General features: G+C 40.7%; 1 protein-coding gene across 4 annotated transcripts in view; it reads right to left on the bottom strand.

Moving 5' to 3' along the window:
• The window catches only part of CPEB1 (cytoplasmic polyadenylation element binding protein 1), a 148481-nt gene that overhangs the window by 31640 nt on the left and 96590 nt on the right, over positions 1-20251 (bottom strand). For all 4 annotated transcript variants that reach the window (XM_029575167.1, XM_029575166.1, XM_029575165.1 and 1 more), the window contains exons 4-6: positions 4630-4856; positions 2110-2362; positions 1296-1409 (exon numbers count right to left, since the gene is read on the bottom strand). In XM_029575167.1, the coding sequence (XP_029431027.1) occupies positions 1296-1409; positions 2110-2362; positions 4630-4856 (594 nt within the window). The remainder of the gene's footprint in view (positions 1-1295; positions 1410-2109; positions 2363-4629; positions 4857-20251) is intronic.

The raw sequence follows: 20251 nt of genomic DNA, 5'->3' as shown, positions 1-20251 counted from the left end.
TACCTGAATGTAACAACTTTAGCTACCAATAAGAGGGCATGAGCCAAATAAGACTAAAAATCGCTGACTAAGGATCCACAATGTAACCACCTTCCATGCAAGTTCTAGTAAAAATGTTTGGTTTGAAAGTCTTGGGGAAAAAAAGAGCAGACATCCATAATTTACATTTGTTATGACCTGCTTATTGTAGCTAAATATTTCTGAGCTTTATCGCCACACAGAAAACCAACACACAATATATGTTAAACATTAATGTACAGTATTTAGCCAAAGGCTAGCCGAAATAAATGGCACTTCAACTTCATGTGAAATATAAGCCTCTCCCCCTTCAGAATGGACAGTAGTTTGGTCAAAAGAATGTACAATTTCTCCCCATACACACTTTTGCACTGAAATTTATACCTAGTGTAGTTTATCTATTACACTGCACGGCCCCAAGAAGGGACTGTTAGACCTAAAAGCCTACATCCTTTAATATCTGTAGCCTTGCAAATATACTTTCTAACTCAGTGTTTCCCAACCCTCTCCTGGAGGCACACCTAGCAGGTCAGGTTTTCAGGATTGCCGCAATAAATATGCATGAGATTGATTTGCATACCCTGGGTCTCCAATGTATGCAAATCTCTCTCATGCATATTCATTATGGATATTCTGAAAACCTGACTGGTTAGGTGTGCCTCCAGGAGAGGGTTGGGAAACACTGTTCTAACTCATGAGTTTTGGTGCATTCTACATGCATATTCCAATCTTTCTGAACCCCTGTCCCCAAACATTTTGGATTAACAAAAAAAACCAACCACACAAGTATTTAATATGAATACTTTCACTTCCCTGCTGTGCCAAAAGCTGCCTTGGAAACAGCCAGTTATAAAGTGAGGCATTTCAATCAGTCAATCCAAGTACATATAGATAGTGCTTTACAACCTCTAAGGAAGAATTTCTCTTTCATTGTTTGGGAGCCTGCTAGCAAGTACACTACAGCATAACTTCCATCTCCAAGACAGCCAATCGGGAATGTGAGGTTTTGAGATGCTCTCCATGGGCCAAGGGTACTTTCCATGCAGGAATAAGTTTCATGGGACAACCCCTACTGTCCAAACCTGGTTAGCTTTTCAGCTTGGTTGAGTTACTGGATTGAAGAGACTTCAAGATTTAGATCCTTAGGAGGAGCATTTGGTTCACCTCTTAGCAGTGATGTAACTTAACAGGCCAAAAATGTTTGGTTTTGCTCCCTTCCTCCCCACCCCATTTTTGCTGCTTACAGCCCCCCCTTCCTCCCCCCAATACATACTTACTTTCTGTAATGTCCCAAGGAACGCCTCCCAGGAACACCTTGCAAGAGTAGACTGGATTTTTGTAGTTGCGTGGAGGAAGCTGCCCACTCCAGGTGCAAGTTGCCTCATTCACAGCTTAAGAAATTACAACACTAGATTAGCAGTTGCAAATGCAAGCGTAGAACCAATGTTTTCAGCCCAAGTATGCACATTCTTTCTAAAGGAGTACTGCCAAGCATTACCTCCTGTAAGTAAATGCCAAAGACCAGTACAGAGTTCCTCCTGGTTATTATACAAAGCCATCTCTCAAAGTGACCAGTTGTAAAGTTATGGTGTCAGCCATAACATTGTTTTCAGTACATGCATTCCTAGTTTCCACTGCTTTTACCAATGGTTTTCCAACTGTCTCCTGGAGGCACACCTAATCAGGTTTTTAGGATATCCATAATGTAAATGCATGAGAGTTTGTCATATCTTGGGTCTCCAATATATGCAATCTATTGTGGCAATACTGAAGACTTGACTAGCTAGGTGTGCCTGCAGGAGATGGTTGGGAAACAGTGGCCTATACAAATAGGAAAGAAAAAACATGCAAATTACGTAATTAAGCCAGGGGGGGGGGGGGGGGGGAGAGTCTTCACTTGATTTCAGGTACAAGTCATTAGTTTTATGTATTCCACAGACACTAAGGCAGTATTAAACTATTAGTGTAACAGATTTTTCAAACAGTTCCCAAACCCTTCAACTTAATTATTATTCAGATATAAAGGACAGCTATGACAAGAACCTAAAAAAAAAAAAAAAAGGTTTATATTGGACAGTGTTATAGATGTACCTGCAGCTTGTCTATGAAGCCTAGCTTCTCGTTCAATGCTAAACGGATCTTCTGGTGAATCCAGCAGGTCCCAGGAAGGCCACACTGATGCTCCAGGCCACCGTTTTGACACATTGACAGGTGAGGGAGTTGCTGCAGCAAGTGCAGACTGATCTTGGTCCAGTCGTGATCCGACACCCATCTTTAAGGCGTCCCGTGATCCACTGCCACCAAGTGGCAGGAAAGGCAAAGGAGGGGAGATACGCAAGCTTGACTGCAGGGATTTAAAAAAAAAAAAAAAAAGTCACAACTTGCTAAAACTAAATCTATTATAAAAAGTTCCTTAATGAATGTGATCACCTATTAGACCTAATCATGTTCATTGGATGTTTGCATAGCCAAGATTCCAGCAAATGGCTGTTCAGAGAAAATTAGCCCATGTTAAATATCAGCTATTCCTTCTGCATAGGTTATCATGCTCTGTGATTTGATGTTATATTAGACTTGTTTAATCTTACATTCAGGGAGGACACTGCTCAGCTATTAAAGAGATCTTTACCATTTTGTACCAAACATATTTGAAATGCAGCAGCTTGGCTAAATGGACAAGCCTGGTTTGTTGGAAGATGGTGCTTTTTTTTTGTTTTTTTAATTCTTTATTTATAACTTTATGTTTCAAAATAAAGTACATACATGTATATAATTCCCAAAATTCTTTTGAGACATTTTTTTAGGAAACATGTTTCATACAATGTAAATCCCAACAAATTTTACATAATAGAACATAATCAGTTTAACTAGAATCCAATTACTAAACTATTTGAGGAGCTAAACCAAGCAAGACTTATACAACAAAATCAAAAAGATTAATTTCCATAACACAGAAGTTCCAAAACTAAATATATTATCCCAAACTTATTCTTGGTTCTGGGCTCCCCCTTCCTTATGGTTTTTATGCACCTCCAGATAGAGAGAGAATATTGAAATTATTTATGATCAGGTCCTCTTTATATTTAGGACAAAAGGTTTGGTGTTATCCTGACGTCTCTAAAGAGACGCAGTTGAGGAGAAAAAGGTTTATCACTGGCGAATATGGCTAGAACATTTGGTATCCAGGTTATAATTAGATTACCATGTAAATGTATTATGTGGGTAAAAGGAGTTAAATATATATATTATGAACCAGAGCACTTAGAAAAGTTTCTGGAGGAGCATAAAAACCATAAGGAAGAAGGGGGAGCCCAGAACCAGGAAGATTGTGCATTTTAGGGTAGGGCTTCCCCAACCAGTGTGCCTTCAGACCTGATCATGTCTTGTGTGCTATGGAGGAAGGGGGCATGCCCAGTAGGGGCCAGTCAAAGTTCTGGAAACTGAGAAGTGTTCAGTGATTAGGCTCCATCCTGTGATGTCACCCATATGTGAGGGCTAACATCCTACTTGTCCTGTGAGAAACTAGTGTTACAAAGTCTAAGCTGTTTGGCATGTTTGGGCACAGGATCAGAACCACCTCCATCTGCTGGAGACAAAATACTGAGGCAAATAGTGGATTAGACACCAGATGTTGTCCGAAAATTCTTTATTTGAATGGAGACACAAAATTCATACTTTTGCCCGACTCAGGCCGAGTTTCGCCCCACCGGGGCTGCCTCAGGGGTGTGAAAAACGTCAAACTCTGCTCAGCAGCAGAGACCGGGAGTGAAGTGCTGTTTGCAGAAGCATTGCTGACAGTAATTGACTGTACATCGGATGAGAAATACACTACTGAGATTTTTTCATAACTGGAGTGTTGAAGCCCCTGAGGCAGCGGTTTTTGAACCGTGAAAACTCGGCCTGAGTCGGGCGATTTTTGAACACGTCTCTGCTTAATAAACATTTGGAAAAAGATCAGGCATCTATTGTTTGTGTTTATCCTTACGGCTATCATAGATCGCCTACCTAAACGCCTACCTCTGCTCATTGCATCCTGCAATGAGCAGAGTTTGACGTTTTTCACACCCCTGAGGCAGCCCCGGTGGGGCGAAACTCGGCCTGAGTCGGGCAAAAGTATGAATTTTGTGTCTCCATTCAAATAAAGAATTTTCGGACAACATCTGGTGTCTAATCCACTATTTGCCTACACGGCGTTCTTAGATCACCTACCCTCTTGCTTCAGACAAAATACTGAGGAGCAGCAGGTGGCACACCAGGTTAAGAGGCAGTGCCTTTCAAACTGTCTCCATCTGCTGGAAGGGAGGCAAAACCCAGCTGTCTGGACTGATCTGGGTACATAAAGGGAAACTCGTTTTACATAGTCTAAGCTATTTGGCATGTTCAGGCACCAGACCGTGCATGTAGGTCAAATATGTACACTGTATACCGAACACATGGAAAAGATCAATTTTTTAGATCATACCAGATGCACTGCCTTTTCCGACTGCAGCTAGAGTCAGGTCAAAATATGGAAGTTAAAGTTCATAATAAAGAGGTAATTAACTTAAGTACAGGTCTGTTTCAATACAGATCCGACAGCCAAGCTAGAGTTATGCTTAAAACTTTACTTACTATTAAGTCAGAGAGTTGATCAGATCCAGAGCTGAATCCACTAGTGTCCGAGTCGGAGGGACTGCTTGATCGGGAATCCAGGATTGAGCGGCTGTCCAGGCGGGAACTCCTCAGCAGTGGTGGGGGAAATTTTTCCACCAAGTCAGAGCCAATGGGGTCCAGAGGAAGGAAACCCAACGGTGGTTTTCCAAGAACGTTTCCTAAGGGGCTATTGAGCATACTGAGAACTAGAGACAAGGTTTAAAGGAAGAAAAAAAAAAAAAAGTCCAGGCATTCATTTGAGCCTTCAGTACTTCAATTCTTATAGTAACTAACATAACCAAGAAATTGCATCGAAAACATCCAAAACTCATCCCTCTGCAGAAATCAAAAGCTAAGTTTCTATGCAGATTTCAATAGAACTGAATCTAGACTGAACTACATTTGTTAAAATAAGAGATAAAATCTAAGACTTTTTTTTTTTTTTTTTAAAGTGCAACTATTAGCAAACATAGGGGTGTGGGCCAATCAGATGACCTTTAGCATTCATGATTGCTAGAATATGTAGCAAGCACTTGCTATTTCTTGGTTTTCTGCATTCCCAATGACAGTAAGTATGATCAAACCAACTTTTGCGATGCTAAACAATTCTAGACTGGGAGAGGAATTTGATAACATTTGAAATGAATGCACATTCTCTGTAAAATAAGGAAAAAAAAAAAAAAGAGTGTTTCTGGCACATTTCAAATAAGCCAAATTTCTAAAATAAAACCCTACACCTCACAAGTTAGTCTGTCAATAATAGTGCACAAATTTAAATGAAAAAATGCAAACTAAAGCCTGAATAAAAATACTGCCCCTCTTCCTAGAAAAGCTCCTCCCTGCTTTGCACAACCCTAGAATTTGAATGATCAGTCTACCCCTTGGGAACAATTTCTGTTTTAACATTAAGTTGCAGGTGGCCATGTAGGTCCATCCCCAGTTTCCTATGGACACTTCTGCAGACATGCAAAGCACATACTGCCAAACCCATAAGAAAAAGTTAAAGTTTAATCAGTTGAGTTTTAACATAAAATGAATGATCAAAGTTGCATTTACAGACCTCAGCAAGTGAGTTTAAACAGACGTTCGTATTCTGGACAGCAGGGAGTTAGAAATAGGTAAATCAGAGAGCATTTATGGAGTCCAGCATTTGAGCTTTTAACTAATTGAGTCAGAACACATCCTGCAGCATTCTAGTAGCACCTCACTGAACAGACTCACCTTAAAACATGATGGCACTGTATGTGATGTTAGATATGCTTCAAGGGTAACTGCAGTTACTGTGGCACAAACTGTACTTTTATTCTATAGTGGTTACCCTTTCACAACATGAAAGCAAGGGATATTTAATGAACCCCTGACAAACTGCACATTTGGAACAAAAAAGGGCTAGGCAATCTGTGACTTGATCTTAATATATATGTACACCACTGACTCAAACACTTGTTCTGTAATTTAATCTTTATGGCAGTCTGTTTCTTGCAAGTTTTACATAGATTCCACCTCATCCTGGTGATCCAACTACTGCAGCTTGTTAGAAGCTGGTGCATCAGAATCTAGCCAAAATATGCAACTTGGTAAAGTGAACAAAAACCAGGAAAGGTCTTTAACTGAAATATTTCAAGATAAATCAGTCTAGTAAATAAGGATGGTATGGAGTTAATGGTCAGGACCAAAGAAACAGAAGCCTGCAGACAGTTAGGAAACTTATAAATTAGATCAAGATTATAAAAAAAAAAAATGTAATTCAAGCTGAAACTGCATCAAGAGGGTCTATAGCCAAGGGTAATCCCTCAAAGTCTTCTAAAAAAAAAATCCCATTTTTCTACTTTTTATTTGATCCTCAAGCTGCTGTCTCTCCTCAGGTCTGTCCAATGGCTCTATTCTGGAGCTGTACCCAGGTGTGTTGATATACTATTGCAACCTATAGCATGCTGAATTACAGACTGCTCATTTAAGTTTATTAATCGATCCCTGAAGTTAAACTGAACAGGAATGGATTATGTTCAATATTACAGCTTTGTATGATTCCATAAGAAGCCATAATCATTGCTGGACAGCAATTTATATGCTACCAGATGGACAAAGTAAGTATCATTCATTAAATATGAATTTTTTAAACTGATAGGACGACTGATGTTATGCCGGTGCCCTCTATAAAGCTTATTGATACACAGGCAGTGGTTTACAATAAATAAAATATAGCATAATTCATACAATTACAATTTAAGGATAAAATCAAAATAACCATAACATGTTTTGAAGCAGTGTACACACTGCAGTTTTAGACCAGCAATTAAGGTTTAGAGCAGCGGTTCCCAACCCTGTTCTGGGACCCTTCAGCCAGTCAGGTTTTCAGGATATCCACAATGAATATGCATGACAGAAAATTTGCATGTTATGGAGTTGTCACGCATATTCATTATGGATATCCTAAAAACCAACTGGCTGGAGGGTCCCCAGGACAGGGTTGGGAACCACTGGTTTAGAGTGATATGAAATATTTGGAGAGTTTCAATGTAGCTCAGTTTTGACTGGCAAAATATACAAGAACAAAACATTTTACCCTGTAAGTGGGACTACAGCAAGGTGCACTTCCAATACAGAAAATCCAGAATATAATAATTACAATCTAGAGCAGGTCCACTGATTGAGAGCTTAAGCTAAGTTTTCATCCTTCATTATGAAGAAATATTCTGGTAGGTCAGTTTATGTTTAGGAAAATTACACCAAGTGGGAGAATACAAAACCTTCAGATGTGTACATTTTTATATAAAGATTCTGCTACAAATAGTGAAGAAAGCTTTTACATGAACACTGTATGCTAATCAGGATAATTTACATCAAGTAAATAAAACAGAACTGGAAAAATTAGTATGTGTGCTACCCTTACCCACACAAAAATACTAATATAACTAACCAATGATGTAACTCAAAGTCCAATTTAGTTTGCCATGTTTTACATTTCAAAGTGAGTAGGAATCTTCACCAGAATCTAGTAATTACCAACTCTTCAGTCTTGTAAAACAGTTTACCTGTAACAGGTATGCCAAGGACAGCAGGAAGTCAGCCCTCAGCCATGGATGACTGATGGCTTCCAGCAAGGAAAGCAGATTGCAGAGTTTCTAGGTAGCTTGAGCATACCCCACTGGGCACATACAGCATGCTATCCGCCAAAAAATATAACAAGTCCTCCTTCAGTATCTCCCATGAACACCAAGTGAAGTAATCTAAATTGTTTAGAAAAGGACCATATTGGGCAACCCAGTGTTTGTGCCCTGTATTTTAACCACAGGTCCTGATCCTCTTAAAAAAAAAAAAAAAAAGTGCTTTTATAGCATTCAATTCTTTTCTAATTCATCTGACTCGGGTCAGCTTATTCTAAAGATCATGAAGACTGTAGAGCAGCTTTCTCAAACAGTTAACATCAAGGCATTGGTGAACAAGGATATTTATTTATTTTTAGATATATATATATATATATATATATATATACATATACACACACACACACACATATATATGTTTTCCCATACTCCATATCCTTGTTCACCAATGCCTGCATATATTGGCTGAAACAGAACTGATAGGATGCTATGTGGGCACAGAGTACAGCTTCCTGAAAAGCTTTCAAGGAAAAATCTTTTCAAGGGAACCAAGGAATGGGTTATACACCTCTTAGCTTTGAGAGCCAGTGTGACTGGTCTGGCAGGTGCTGCATCTCAAATCCTGGAGCCTAAATCACAACCACCTCACTGGAGCCAGAGGCCTTTCCCACATCCTCATCTGCACTTCCTGAAAAGTCAGAGGCAGGACCTGCCATGATATCTTTAGGGGCTCCACAAATTGGACAATGTCCAACATTTTTATTCTAGACTCCTCCTGCAGCATAAATGGAATGTTATCTTCCATTCTCTGAACAAAGCCAGAGAGGATTCTTCTGAAGCAACCTTCTGGGAGAAGGGACTAGGAGCAAGTTACCATTTGAGCAGCAACATTTATTCCCTTCTGGGAACTAGCATTTGTGACATTCTGCCAGGCACCAGCAGGAATTCCCATATCAGCTGAACATTCGTCTGCAGGGGCACCAATGCCCTGCCATCTTCCCATCCAAGGTCCCCTGGATTTTCTTATCCTGCTCAAGAACTACAGATGCTCACATGATCAGGGAGGCCACATCTTCCTGATACCAGATTGTTGGTGGCAGATACCTGAACACCTTTTGGGACCGATTAGATTTCTGGAATTGCACTGTGGATAAGCCCTTCCACACAGGAATCCCTTGGAGACTTAAAGGCTACTGCCCCCCACCACTGCGCATCAATGGAGACAAATGCCAATAGACTGCAGAGCTCTGCAATGCCAGAACCAGAGGTCGAACCCTTCACTTTTCAGGTGGAAGGAGTGTAATGGTCTGTCCCTCTGGTTCTGCCTGGTGCTTGATTCCGAGATGGCACAATACCCTGTTTCAGTCCTGGGTCCTTTGGCCCATCGGTATCTGCCTTGAAGTTAGATTTATAAATCCTGAAATGTTTTTCCATGAGTTAAAGCTGGGAATGATGCTCTTTAGTGGGTCTAATACCCAGAGGTCTCCCCTCTGCACGGCTATCAGCCTCCAAGCAAAGACATGAGGATCCTTGGGACAAGAACCTCACATGGAGGGCACTTGTCAAAGCTGCTGGACCTCTTTAGGAGCAAATACAATACAGTGAAAAACTAAGAAAATAAAGAAAAAAAGTGGACTTGTTTCTAGGCACCGGCATCTATGTAAGGAGGTAACAAGACTGAAAAAACCTTCCAAGGTGACAAAACAAGGCTATGGGGCCCGGTAAAGGACAATTCTTGCATTTTCAGGAAGCAGGTGTTACCTAAAAGGCAAGAAAGCCTGCAGCTTATGGGCTGTTGAGGAGAGAGACCGAGGATATCCTCATATGGACATGCTGCACATGCCTAGTAAGGCATGCTCAAAGTTTCTAGAAATTTTGAAATCAGAAGTTCTATGCTAGGCTCCATCTGATGTCACCTGTGTGAGAGGACTGCCATCCTGCTTGTTCTCAGAATAGGAGTGACCCAGGTTATTATAAATGAGAATAAGTGTTGACCTTTCAATAGATTTAGCGAATGTTAATTCATCCCTGCTGTAATACAGAAAGATATGCAATTCAATGCCCTTTTCTTTTTACATAAAGACAAAAGCTGAAAACAAACATGGATTGAGCCTTGTTGCATAAGAACAAGCAAAGAAATTATGCATCAATTTTTAAACACTGGCAGGGGCATCCTGCTTGAGTATTTATAGTAGAGAGTTGTACAGGAGGAAATATTTCAAATTGATATGCAAGGAGCCATGTGTTTTTTTGGTGGCAGACATTACAGCCACATGGCTTCCATCAGCAATTAGAATAGCAAGTGTTAGAGGAATATAAATTTCTGACAATCCCAAATCCCTAGAGGGCCTGAACACAATGCATGCTGGTTCCCTATTGGTGGGAAAGGATCACATGATTAAATAAGTACATCAGCTCACAGTTATGAATATTTACAAGGCATGCAGAAGGTACAAGTCTAGTAAGGAAAAATGGTGTATTTGAATTTAACACATACTTGAGTAGTATATAATTTTAACTCTTACTAGACGTTGTAGCCATTTACAAAAAAAGATACTTAAATGCAAGTTTTCAGTTTTGACCAACTGTATTCGGTTTGGCCATATGCCAGTTAAGTTAGTCTGAGTGTATGTCAACTCAAGATTCCTCCTTGAGAAAGTAGACTGCAGCAAAATAGTGGGCCATGTCAGAGAAATACATGTTTATAGCAGCAGCAATAGCTGAGTAAAGGAATAATTTAAGTTAGAAATGCCTCTCCCAAATTAAGTACCAGAGAAAGGCATTTTCATGATTATAGCATAAGCAGAGACAAAAAGAGTCCAAATAAATTCATCCCTATCAGTGATACAAAGTTAGTGATTATAGTGGAAAGGTAGACAAGATAGTGTATTAAAGCTACTGAATGTTACTGTACACACTTTTTTTTTTAACTAAGCAATGATTTCATAAAGCTAGTTCTTGAAATGAGAAACATGGGCTTTAAGAAGTTAACATATGTAATAACCTACATAACTTACTATTTCACATGTATAAGGTTTTATTTACCAAGGACCTTTCTTTGACGTTTATAGGCTTTTCCGGAAAAGAGGGGAGATAGGGGGGAATGGCCCACATGATCTTGCTTAGAAATGTTACATAGGAATGTAAGCTGTACCTCTTAGGAAACTAAGAACCACATCCTTCATTACAGATTACTAGCCACTGTATTATCACATTGAGCTACTCTGCAGCAGGCGGTTCAACTCAATCTCAACTAGCTGAGGATTTTCAGGCTAGTTTCAAACAAATGGCTGCAGGCCCATGGGGGGCTTTCCAGCATCTTCGCCCCTAGAAAAAAAGACAAGTGGGCAATGCACAGGAACTGGGCTTGAACCCACATATCCATACTGCAGTCATGGCTGCATGTTCACTCCACTCACAAGGAAGAATGAAGACAGGATCTACCACCAACTTTGAAATCACACTAGAGGAGAAAAGCTGTAGTAGTTACTCCAACCTCCCAGGATTGCTGTTGGGAAGACCAAAGCTGCCACTGAAACCACTGATCAAAGGGATGGTGCAGGTAACTGTTCCCTTCTGGGATGTAGTAAGATACTGTGCAAGGGGAATGGGCTGAGGGCAGGATGTTGGGAGAGGTCAAGAGATTAAATATTTAAATGAGCCACAGCAATTTTTTTTTTTTTTACTTTCCTGGTTTCTGGCCACCAAAATAAAACTCCCAATATTTATCCAGAAAAAAAAAAGCTCTCTCCACCGATTTTCTATTTTTGTAACATTGAAACTCCCAGAGAAAAAAATTGAAGGTCCCTAATCACAGGTCATGTTATTGGTAAAGGTTTCAAATAGCAACAAATCATTGCATCGGCCATGTTAGCAAGTGTATGAAGAAATCAGAGTCACTTAAAACAGGAGCAAGAAGTATCCAAAAATACCTTATTGGAGGTGAAGAACTAGCAGTCAAAATAGGAAGGACCACTGTGTCTGATGACCTTAAGGTAACTAGTCCATTTAAAATTAGTTGGGAAAGCAGACTGTATTATCCGAATAAATCACAATAGTTTATAACGCAATAGAGAAAAAGATTCAAAAGCAGCAGAATTATTTTTTGTGCAGAACCTCCATCATAAGACCTGGTCCCTACTTAAGCTATTCTGGCACTTATGGCTCAAACTCCTTCCCCCCTTTTAATTTTACCCCCCCCCCCCCCCAGCTTCCACTCAGGTCAATCCCTCAATTTGCTTTCCTTCTCCCCCTTCCCTTCCTCCAGACAACCCTCAGCCTGCTCTCTGGCCCACCCCCAGATTGACAGCAATTCTCTCCAATTCACTCCTCATCCCCCAGCAAGATCCACTTCAGGCTTGATTCTCTCCCCAGCAAGATACCCAGCTTTCTCTGTATTTATTTTATTTATTATTTTTTGTATACTGTCATTCGATGTAGCCATCACAGTTAAACCACAAGACATGCAATTTCTAGTACAAATAAAACAGTGCATAGTAAAAATAAAATAAGATAGCATTCATGTGCCTCAGGGATCTGTATTTGGACCCTTACTTTTCAATTATTTATAAATGATCTGGAAAGAAATGAGTGAGAATCAAATTTGCAGATACAAAATTGTTCAGAGTAGTTAAATCACAAGCAGATTGTGATAAATTGCAGGAAGACCTTGTGAGACTGGAAAATTGGGCATTGAAATGGCAGATTAAATTTAATGTGGATAAGTGCAAGATGATACATATTGGGAAAAATAACCCATGCTATAATTACATAATGTTGGGTTCCATATTAGGAGCTACCACCCAAGAAAGATCTAGGCGTCATAGTGGATAACACATTGAAATCGTCAGCTCAGTGTGCTGCAGCAGTCAAAAAAGTAAACAGAATGTTGGGAATTATTAGAAAGGGAATGGTGAATAAAACAGAAAATGTCATAATGCCTCTGTATCGCTCCATGGTGAGACTGCACCTTGAATACCGTGTACAATTCTGATCGCTGCATTAAAAAAAAAAAAAGAAGATAGTTTGATGGAGAAGGGCGACCAAAATAAGGGGAAATGGAACAGCTCCCCTATGAGGAAAGACTAAAAAGAGGTTAGGACTTTTCGGCTTGGAGAAGAGACAACTGAGGGGGAATATGATAGAGGTGTTTAAAATCATGAGGTCTAGAACAGGTGGATGTGAATCTGTTATTTACTCTTTCAGATAAAGACTAGGGGGCACTCCATGAAGTCAGCATGTGGCACATTTTTTTTTTTTTTTTTTTTTAATTATATTTTATTACACTTTTCAAATTTTACAACAACAAATATATTCTTTGCCATCTTGCAATATGAGTGCTAATACAATAAGGAAACATCTCAATGTGCATACATTGAAACTAGAATTCTCTATACAAAAAGAAAAACCCTCTATCTTTAAGCACTGATTCATTATAGAGGTAATAATAGGGGGGGGGGGGGGGGAGTAACAGAAATCACTGAGGAGTTCTCATATAAGAAATACAACAAATAATAATCATTCGAGTGGCAGCTTCTTAAATATTAATCCGTCATGATGTTACTACTGTTACTGGGTTTCTAGCACTTAAGAAATCTCTAAGTTGAGGTATATCAAAGAAAATATATGTAGAGCCATGCCAACCTACAACACATTTACAGGGATATTTTACAATGAAGCTTGCACCCAAGGCCAAAACCTCAGGCTTCATCTGAAGAAAAGCCTTGCGGCGTAATTGTGTGGCTTTGGCAAGGTCTGGAAATATCCTTACCAGGCCACCACAAAAAGAAACTCTCAAGTTCTTGTAATAGGTGCGCATGATCAAATTTATATCTTCTTCAGAAAATAGAGTTACAAGAAGTGTCTCTCTCCTCGTTACCTCCACTTCCGAAGCTTCCAAGTATTGTGTCAGGTTTGCTAAGTTATCCAAAATATTATTTCTGGTATTATCCTGTTTTTGAGACAGATGTATCACTTTTTTTATTACAGGAATCTTCTCCTGAGGGATTTTCAGGAAATCTCCCAGGTATTTCTTAAGAGTTACTAGACATAGTTTGTCTTTAACCACTGGGAAATTAAGTATCCGTATATTCAGATGTCTGATAGAGTTTTCTAATGACTCCATTTTACGTAATGTAGCTAGTCTTTCTCTTGAAAAGGCAGCAGTTACCTCTTTCAGTTCTTTAACCTCCGTTTCTACTTTTTGGATAACAGTTCCTTGTTCTTGTAAAATTTGCTGGTGGTCATGTGCTACTAAATCAAGTTTGGCTGAAACTCCCTGTAACTTTAGAGACTGCTCTTGTAGCTTAAAATCCATTCCAGCTATAAGCTCCCAAATGGAGTCTAGGGTTACAATTGCTGGTTTTTCAATCCTACATGCTTTCAGACTCACCCCGCTAGCTCCTAGGGTCGTATCAGTCCTCACCACTGCGTCATCCACGCCTTCTCTCCTTCCTTCTCCTCCATTCTGGCTTTTAGGGGTAGAAGTCGTCGCATCCCATGGAATCACACCTTCGGCTCCCCCCGACTGGGTCGCTTCACCCGCATTTCTTCGGGGCTCTCCAGTAGCTCCCGGGGATTCCGGGGAGGAAGCTTGCAGCAATTGTTTCGACGTCGGCGGGCTCAATGATATTTCTCCCGGCGAAAATGGCTCTCCTCCAGTCACTCCGCCAGCGGGAGTTGCAGCCCGTCCTGTTGAAGTAGCGAACTCTCTGATTAATCTCTGGTCCGAAGGTAGAGTGGATTCGGTGGGGTATACTCGCACTCTACCTTTCCTTTTGTGGGGCATAATTCGAGGTAAAACCAAAGTTTCAACAGAAGAAAATCTGGAATCAGCCGGAGCCTCAGAGAGACGCTGCCACTCGATCGGCCATCTTCAGCATGTGGCACATTTAAAACTAATTGGAGAAAGTTCTTTTTCACTCAACCTACAATTAAACTCTGGAATTTATTGCCAGGGGATGTGGTTAGTGTAGCTGGGTTTAAAAAAGGATTGGATAAGTTCTTGGAGGAGAAGTCTATTGCCTGCTATTAAGTTGACTTAGAAAAATAGCCACTGCTATTACTAGTAACATGGAATAGACTTAGTTTTTGGGTACTTGCCAGGTTCTTATGGCCTGGATTGGCCACTGTTGGAAACAGGATGCTGGGCTTGATGGACCCTTGGTCTGACCCAGCATGTTCTTACAATTAAACACAAGGAAAAAATAAATATTAAGAACATAGAAAAAAAAATCTTATGTTACTGCAGGGTAGGTAGAGGGTGCAAGGATTATTACAAACCTTGGTATGCCTTAGCAAATAGCCAGGTGTTTAGCTTCTTAAATTTTTTAGACTATTGTAGTCTTAATTTGGTGGGAAGTGCATTCCGTGCAATTTTGCTTGCCAGTCCAAAGTTATGTTTGCAAACTTGTGCGAGTTGTGCAGAACGTACTGATGGAATTGTTAATAGGCCTTTATTGGCTGATCATAAGTTTTGTTGGGGAACATGAAGTTTAATTGCACAAGGCTTGAAATCCCTGCCACAGCTCTACTCCCCAGCACGATTCCCCTTTAGTTTTCTGTCTGACCTGCCCTCTCCCCCTTCCTTTTAAGCAAGACCTTCCTGCTCTCTACCATCTCAAGCATTCTACCTTTAGGTCCAGCTCAACCACACCCCACTGCTTACTCCCTCTGTTCAGGCAGTGGAGACCAAGGTTGACACTGCAGGCTCATCTCTTCTGGCCTGTATATGCCAGTGAAGATGCCCTCTTCCCATCCATGTAGGAGCCATGGTAGACTGGCCTCCCTCTGACAGGCATGAGACTGCAATATCCTTTCCTCTTCCAGCCCACACATGCTGCTGCTTCATAGTCCTCTGCATTTATTCTGCAGAATTGTGCACAGAACACGTGCCTTGGGGGAATGCTGAACAAAGGTCTGTGCTGTACAAGTCCCAGGAGTAATAGCATAAATAGGTACCTAAATGTGTTACTGAAGGAATTTGCTATTACCACCCCCCAAATGCAGGGAAATACTGAAAGCTTGCGTTAAGCCAGTGTAAGAAAACTCCAGTAAGAGGTAGAATAAAGTTTCCAGGGCTTGTGTTATTCTGTGGCAGAAGTTGGGAGTTCTGGTGCCAGGACGAATGGATTTATGCACAGAATGTTGTGCAATTTTAATGTACATTTTCAGATTAATATGCTTTTTTTTTTTTAACTGTGCATTTGCTTACTACACTGGGAAGTATCTTTAGTATGTTACAACTGTGCACTGAAATTTGTTGCATAATTTACATCAGTCCCACTAGCAGAAAAGTGTATTACCACCTCTACATGTCTATAGCAAGTTTTGTTCCAGACAGTATGCTCTTGAAGTAAAATTTTCAAAAATTACAACTCATTTTTTCTCTGCATTTTTTTTGTAAATTAAAATGCTGAACGATTCTGCTTTGATAAGTTTTCAATCCCTTCAGGCTAGTACTTGGTAGAAGCATCTTTTGCTGCAATTCAGCTTTAAGTTTCTACCAGCTTTGCACACTGTTTAGGAGTTATTTGTCCATTCTTCCTGGCAGATTTGCTCCAGGATGTTTAGATGATGCTTGTGGACTGCAATTTTCAAATAGTGTCAGATTAGATTGAATTGAGATCTGGGCTTTGATTTAGCCATTATAGAACATTTGTTGTTCAAATACTCCTGTGTAGCTTTGGCCTTGTGCTTGGGATCATTCTCCCACAGTTTATTTATTTATAGCAGGTTATCTTGCAGAATCTCCCTGTATTTTGCACCATCCAGTCTCAAGTTTAACAAGATGCCCAGTCCCTGGTGATGAAGAACATCCCTACAACATGTTGCCACCCCCATACTTTACTGCTGGGATGGAGTTTCCCCAAGGAATGGGTAGTGTTAGGGATGTGCCACATGCAGTATTTTGAGTTTTGGCCAAAAAGCTCCATTTGTGTCACAAAACTTTATCCCATGTTTTAGCTGGGTCACTGATGCTTTCTGGCAAACTCCAGGCATGCTTTGATATGGTTTTTCTTCAGTATGGCTTCTTTCTAGCCACTATCCCATGAGGGCCAGTTGTATACAGAGCTCTTGATATGGCCGACTAGTGTACCTCCATTCCAGTCTCAGCCACTGAACTCTGTAGCTCCTTCAAAGTAGTTGTTGGCCCCTCTGTGGCTTCCCTCATGTCTCGAGTTTTAAGGGACAGCCTTGTCTAGGCAGTGTCTGGGTAGTATGATGCGGCTTCCATTTCCTTACAATGGATCTGACAGTTCTCACTGGGATATCCAAGCACTTGGATATTTTGTGCATTTTATAACTTTTAAACTATTTTACAGAGGCTTGTACATAAGCCAATGCCAGTGTTACCATAGGCAACATTTTACAGCACATCTGTGGGCACAGGATGAACAGCAAAAGAAACAAAACCTCACAACCAGTTTGCATAATTGTGTGCCCCCCCCCCCATCCCTATAAGCCCAAATTCATAGATTTAACATTTTCAATAAGGCACCCATATGCTATCATAGATAGGACTTGAGAAAAGGTTAATTTTCTCAAACCACCACTGTCATGCATCTGCTTATGCCAATGCAAGATAAGCAGCTCCAACTCCCTGTGAGAAGCTATCAACCTGGCCACATGAATTAAAATCAATAAAAAAAAAATCTTGTTCCCACTAGGGCCACATCAGTCCAAAGCCCAAGGCAGTACACAACTGATATACCAGAATGTCCACAATACTTTACTCCATCCTCTAGAACATAAGAAAATGCCATACTGGGTCAGACCAAGGGTCCATCAAGCCCAGCATCCTGTTTCCAACTAGGACATGGCTCCACCATACAAGTATAAGACCCCTTCTACCCACATCCCTTCCAACAGAAGATATAGAATGTTTCTGATGGGGAGACCAAGATGGCTGCCGACCAAAGAGTATGCACAGACGCTCTGAATTCCTCAACTCTTGCTTCCTACAACAAAATGCCACATACCAAAAGGAAAGCTAAGCTCCGGCAAATACCGGCATCTTCACCCGTATCAGAATTACAGCAACCACGGATAGAGTCGTTTTTTGCGTCACCCTTACTCCAAGCACTGGAGGGTGAAGCCGCTTCAGCTACCGGCATGGAGCGAATTTCGGAGCGACTGGCAGAAGAGACATCGTTGAGCCCTGGTGCGCAGACTGTTCGTTCCAGAGCCACCATTCAAGACTTTGGAGGAGGATTCTGATTTGTTGGTATCGCCATTTTTACTGTCTGGAGGTAATGCTGGAGAAAAGAACAGAGGCCCCGAGAAGGGATGCCATTTTGACGCTGCCTTCGGAGAGTCCCTTTATACGGGACTCCATGGCAGAAACCCCCATGGAACTAGGAGCAAAGGAATACAAGGTATGCCCAATGCCTCAGCCATTGTTAAATAAATTGTCTGTGATAACATTAGACTCTACATGGAATGCCCTGTTTTCTTTAGAGAAAGCTATATTATCCCTAACGCAAATAATGAAGGACACTAATGTTAAGATGCAAGCTATGGAATCTCAAGTGGCTAATTTAGATGCTAAAATTAATGTTTTGGAAACCAGAGTTTCTACTGTAGAAATTGCTCAGAGTAATTTGATACAATTAGATAATCCATGTAAAGAAATTGGAAGATTTGGAGAACTCCTTAAGGATTTTGAATCTAAGTTTTGAATTTCCCTTACTTGCATTTGGTATCTCTTTAGGAGTTCTCATTCAAGTTCTTAAAATGCCAGATAAAGCATTACAAAAATTTATCTGCCTTCATTTAAGGATGAAATACCTGGGAATCCTCCTCAAGACGTGTATTTAAATATCACATACTTGTGATCTGGTGTAATAAAGCTGCACCTGTACTGATTCCAACAAGTTGTTTGGCTGTACATGGTTTGTTCCTTATTGGGAGAGGGTATGCATGGTCCTATGGAAATGGATACCCATATTGTGCTCATTTTGCATTTAAAAATTAGTTTCGTTTTAGTGCAGCAGACCTAGTGTGCTTATTGACAAATCCAACCCTGATTGCTTCATGTTAGGGCCCTGGCTCTCCTGCAGCTATGGGAAAGGCTGCAAATTCTAGCCCTTTGCATGGAATTCTCTACAGATGTGCCAGGGGACACTAGGTGCTAGAACCTTGTAAATAGGTAGTGGCTGCTACACTTTTCCTACCCTTACTCTTAACACCTGCACCAATCCCAGTTTCCTTAAAATCAGAGTAAAGCAGCAGAAATACAAAGCCTCAGGCTGCTTCCTATTCATGTGCAAGCCTAGGAACAGAGCTGGTATGGGGAGTGGCATGAGAAAAAAAAATCTTCTGGAAGACTGGTATGAGCAAGTTTGTCTTCTCCCATAATCCAGAACTCCCCTATTACCCCCCCTCCCCCCAATAAGATCCCTTCTCTATCTCCTTCAGAGATCCTCCCCCTAGCCTGTGAGGTACAGGATAATGAGATCAGGGGGATGTATATGGAAAGGTTGCAAGTGATCATCTCTTCTAATACCTGGCTTCCTTTCTTAGGGCTCCATTTTCTACCTCTCCTGTATGAGATCTCTTGTTTGTCCTCTTGAGATCCTTTAGCCCCTCAGCACTCACTAAAATTCCTTTTCATCTAATTAAAAAGAGGGCCATAAATTGGATACAGGTGTCAGGGGGGGGGGGGGGGGGGAACGACACACCCCATACTATTTGGACTCTTCCATTCTTTGATTGTAAAAGATGCAAAGATATACAATCACAATTGCCACAACCGAGATATGCTGCAGGAAACTGGCTACACTGCCTAAAAAACCTAGAATGTGAATCCCCTGGAGTAGGGGACCTACCTATTGTACTTCACCTTGATCTTGTGGCTGAAAAGGAAATTAGAGCTCAAATACTATCTTGAGACCAAGTGTCAAAAAAGGGTTGTACAAATGGTATTTTTCCTTGGACTGTGAAACCCCTAGAATAATCTTGTTCTACCTCAGAGGAACATTCCCCCAGAAGAAATGAGTGTATTGCACATGGCTGTGGAGAGCTGGATATGGAACCCCACTGCTTGCACTGTAAGGATTGTTGCAGTGCATCTGCAGGGAACATTCTGACCAGCCAACTGTTTGCAAGGTCAATGTTCAATACAGGACTGCATTTTTACATGTGTTGGAACAAGCTTAACCCTAGCAACTCTTCAAAAAAAGAAAAACAAAAATGTTTGGTGCAACACTATACATCTCCAACAGTTTTTGCTATTCTATGGTTATGAGCTACACTAGCCCTGATACAACCAAAGCTAGAGGCAAAAAAGGCAAAGAGCATTAACTAAACCAGTGACTAGTAGCAAATGAAAATAATATTTAAAGTTCTTAAAAAAAATTGCACCTCTGTCCCTGTAAATATGGGCAGGCAATTTTCAATGGACTGGGTAGTGTCTTTAGCCCACATATATTTCACCAAGTTTCAAAGGATAAAACCTGTGCACATGCACAAAACGTGTATCTGCATGCCTTGCA

The sequence above is a fragment of the Rhinatrema bivittatum genome, chromosome 13 (assembly GCF_901001135.1).
Source record: "Rhinatrema bivittatum chromosome 13, aRhiBiv1.1, whole genome shotgun sequence".
In the NCBI taxonomy this organism is placed as follows: Eukaryota; Metazoa; Chordata; class Amphibia; order Gymnophiona; family Rhinatrematidae; genus Rhinatrema; species Rhinatrema bivittatum.
The sequence above is the reverse complement of the archived record's forward strand: the minus strand, read 5'-3'. Positions and strand labels throughout refer to the sequence as shown.